Source organism: Parus major, unplaced genomic scaffold, assembly GCF_001522545.3.
Source record: "Parus major isolate Abel unplaced genomic scaffold, Parus_major1.1 Scaffold410, whole genome shotgun sequence".
Taxonomy (NCBI): domain Eukaryota; kingdom Metazoa; phylum Chordata; class Aves; order Passeriformes; family Paridae; genus Parus; species Parus major.
In genome coordinates this window covers 60,653-64,463 of record NW_015379318.1, presented here as the reverse complement: position 1 = coordinate 64,463, position 3,811 = coordinate 60,653, and the positions used below count along the sequence as shown (strand labels likewise).

The 3,811-nt window shown below is 48.9% G+C and overlaps 1 protein-coding gene across 1 annotated transcript in view; it reads left to right on the top strand.

The window, feature by feature from the left end:
* LOC107199023 overlaps window positions 1-2,150 on the top strand; it is an 8,183-nt gene extending 6,033 nt beyond the window's left edge. Inside the window, exon 4 of the mRNA XM_033511644.1 lies at window positions 888-2,150. Within this exon, the coding sequence (XP_033367535.1) occupies window positions 888-1,643 (756 nt within the window). The 3' untranslated portion in view covers window positions 1,644-2,150. The remainder of the gene's footprint in view (window positions 1-887) is intronic.
* Window positions 2,151-3,811: the final 1,661 nt, after the last annotated feature.

The following is a 3,811-nucleotide window of genomic DNA, read 5'->3' as shown; positions in this document are numbered from 1 at the left end:
AGGATTTAGGGATTTGGGGATTTGGGGATTTGAGGACTTCAGGGTCTGGGGATTTGAGGATTTTGGGAATTTTGGGATCTGGGGAATTGGGAATTTAAGGATTTGGGGGCTTGGAGAATGAGGGATTTTGGGATTTGGGCACTTTGGGAATTTGGGGATTTGGGGAATTGAAAACTTCAGGATTTGGGGATTTGAGGAATTAGGAATTTGGGGATTTTAGGAATTTTGGGATTTGAGGATGTGGGGACTTGGGAATTTAGGGACTTGGGGACTTTGGGATTTGGCATTTTGAGGATTTGAGGATTTGAGATTTTGGGAATTTGGAGACTTCAGGGATTTGAGGATTTGGGGATTTGAGAATTTAGGGAATTTGAGGGATTTGGAGACTTTGGGATTTGGGGATTTGAGGATTTGGAGACTTGGGGAACTGGGAATTTGAGGATTTAGGGAATTAAATACTTGGAGATTTGGGAATTTGGACACTTGGGAATTTGGGAGCTGGAAAATCCCCTCCCATCAGGAAGAGGCTTCCCAGGTCATTCCCAATCCCTGAAAAAATTCCCAAACCCTTCATCCACATCCCCCAAACCAACACCAAACCCTGGAGCAGCCCATCCCAAACCTCTTAAAAATCCCAGGATTTTCCCCAAACCCAACACCACGGGAGCATTCCGGGCTTTAGGGATCAATTCCTGGCCGGAATCCGGGAATTCCGGGGAACAGGAATCATCCCCAAGCCGGGGCCACCCAAACCCTCCCCAAACTCTTCCCCGGAATTCCCGGATGATCCGAGGCTGAAGAATCCTTGGCTTTCCATGGAAAGCAGCTGCTCCCATCCATATGGAAGCTCCGGAGCGGCTCATCCCGGTTTTCCGGCTCTTTTCCAGGTGGCCATCATCGCAGGGAATTTCGAGCTGGCGGAAATCATCAAAACCCACAAAGAATCCGATGTCGGTGAGTTGGATTTTTCCCGGTTTTCCCGTTTTTTTTTTTCCCTGTGGATCCCAGGGATGGATTGGGGGGAGTTTTCCTGGATTTTTCCCGGTGTTGTATCCATGGATTTTCCCGGTGTTGCATCCATGGAAGCTGCAGCTGCTTTGGGTCTTGGAAATGTCCAAGAGATTCCTGTGGGATTCCGGTTTTCCCGGCCTGGCCGACATTCCCAAACTCTGGAATTTGCTGTAAAATCACGATTTTTCGCATCCCTGAGGGATTTCATTCCCAAAATCCTGGGATTTGGGGCGAGGAGGGAAAATCCTCCGGGAATAGGAGCAAAGCTGGGGTTGTTCTGGTTGGATTTGGGGGTTTTTTTAAGGAATTTTTTTGGAATTTTGGTGCTTCAGATCTCCTTTCCCTTGGGAGAAATTCCAGGGAAAAATGGGTTTGGATCAGGAATCAAATCCCCACTTGTGGAGTTTCCTTGGATTATCCTGAGGAATTCCCGGATCCGGAGGTGCCGGTGGAGGGAGCGATGGGAATTCCCGGCGTGGAGTCACGGGATCAGCAGCTGGAAAAAAGAATTCCGGGAAAAAAAATTCCTGCCCGGCACAGAATTCCCAGAAAATTCCCTGCGGCTGCTCCTGGATTCCTGGAATTCCATCCCCAAGTTTGGGGCAGCCTGGGAGGGATTGGATGGGATTTAAGGAATCGGAATTCCCGGAATTCCATGAAAACGCTGAAATGAAGGAAAACAGGGATCGCTTCTTAAGGAATTCGTGGCAGGAATTGAGCTTGGCTTAATCCCAAAAATCCTTTATCCCAATTTTTTCCTTTCCCAGCTCCTTATTCCCGATATCCAAAACCGGGAATTTGGGGCGGGGATAGAAAAAACCGGGAAAGGATTTTTTGGGGAAGAGCCTGAGAATTCCTTTGCCTGCAAGGTCACGGAATTAATCCAAGACAAAAAAAAGTTTGGGAATAAACGACCTCCAAAATCCCGACCTAAATTCCCCTCGGTTGGAATCCGCACCTGGCGCCGAGCGGCTCCGTGATTTTCCTTGGAAAAATCCCAAAAAAAAAGCAGGAAAAGCTGTCGGGAATCAGCTCCGGATAAAATAGGTCAGGGAAGAATTCCAAACTAATTCCGATCCCAGCGGGTCCAGCTGGTCCCGCCGGGAGCTTCCCGGGGTTTGGAAATTGGGTTTGGAATTCAGGGAGGAGCTGAATGTCCTTATCCCGGGGTTTTCTGGGAATAAGGAATGTCAAGAGAGGGAATTTGTTGGGATTGGGGTTGGAATGGAGCTCTTCCCGTGGAATTCCCGGCGGGAATTGCAGGCTCGGGGTGGGATTTGGTGATCCCAGGGCAGGGGGAGGAAGGGCGGGAGAATTCCAAGGGAATTCCAGGCTCATCCAGGTTTTTTTTGGGGATCTGGAGCCTTGGGCAGAGCTGGAACTTCCTGTTCAGTCTGGGAAATGTGGGAATTCTCCAGTCTGGGAAATGTGGGAATTCTCCAGTCTGGGAATTCTCCAGTCTGGGAAATGTGGGAATTCTCCAGTCTGGGAATTCTCCAGTCTGGGAAATGCCCTGGGAATTCTCCAGTCTGGGCCATTCCAAGGGAATTCTCCAGTCTGGGAAATGTGGGAATTCTCCAGTCTGGGAAATTCCATGGGAATTGTCCAGTCTGGAAAATGTGGGAATTCTCCTGTTTGGGAAATGTCCTGGGAATTCTCCAGTCTGGGAATTTTCCAGTCTGGGCCATTCCAAGGGAATTCTCCAGTTTGGGAAATGTCCTGTGAATTCTCCAGTCTGGGAAATGTGGGAATTCTCCAGTTCAGGACATTCCATGGGAATTCTCCAGTTTCAAAAATACCCTGGGAATTTTCCATTCTGGGAAGTGCCCTGGGAATTGTCCAGTCTGGAAAATGTGGGAATTCTCCAATCTGGGAGATTCTATGGGAATTCTCCAGTTTGGGAAATGTCCTGGGAATTCTCTGATCTGGGAATTCTCCAGTCTGGAAAATGCTCTGGGAATTCTCCAGTTTGGGAATTTTCAGTCTGGGCCATTCCAAGGGAATTCTCCAGTCTGGGAAATGTGGGAATTCTCCGGTCTGGGAATTCTCCAGTCTGGGAAATGTCCTGGGAATTCTCCAGTTTGGGAGATTCTATGGGAATTCTCCAGTTTGGGAGATTCCATGGGAATTCTCCAGTCTGGGAATTTTCCAGTCTGGGAAATGCCCTGGGAATTCTCCAGTCTGGGAAATGTGGGAATTCTCCAGTTTGGGAAATGTCCTGGAAAGTCTCCAGTTTGGGAAATGTGGGAATTCTCCAGTCTGGGAATTCTCCAGTTTGGGAGATTCTATGGGAATTCTCCATTCTGGGAATTCTCCAGTCTGGGAAATGTGGGAATTCTGCAGTCTGGGAGATTCCATGGGAATTCTCCAGTCTGGGAAATGTGGGAATTCTCCGATCTGGGAATTCTCCAGTTTGGAAAACGCTTTTTCCCTTTTCCCTTCTGGGCCATTCCCGGCTCCTTCCCCGCCTCCCTTTGGAATTTCCCGGGATTCAGCCGGGATCACGGCCCGGAGCCGAGCGCTACGAGCGCTTTTCCATGGATATTTCTCATGGAAGCAGGGATCCGTGTTTTCCTTTGGAAAACAGCCCCGGGAAAAAAGTCTGGGAAAGGCGTGGGAAGGAATATCCGGAGCTCGTTGTGGGAATCGCTCCCGGTTCTGCTCCTTTGTCAGCTCCTTCCCGGGATTTTCCTGCCGGGAATTGTGGATTCCAGAGGGTGGGATGAGGAAAAATTCCATAGGATTGGAAATTTGGGAATTTTTCCCCATTCAGTTTCCGTGGAATTGGAAATCAGGATCT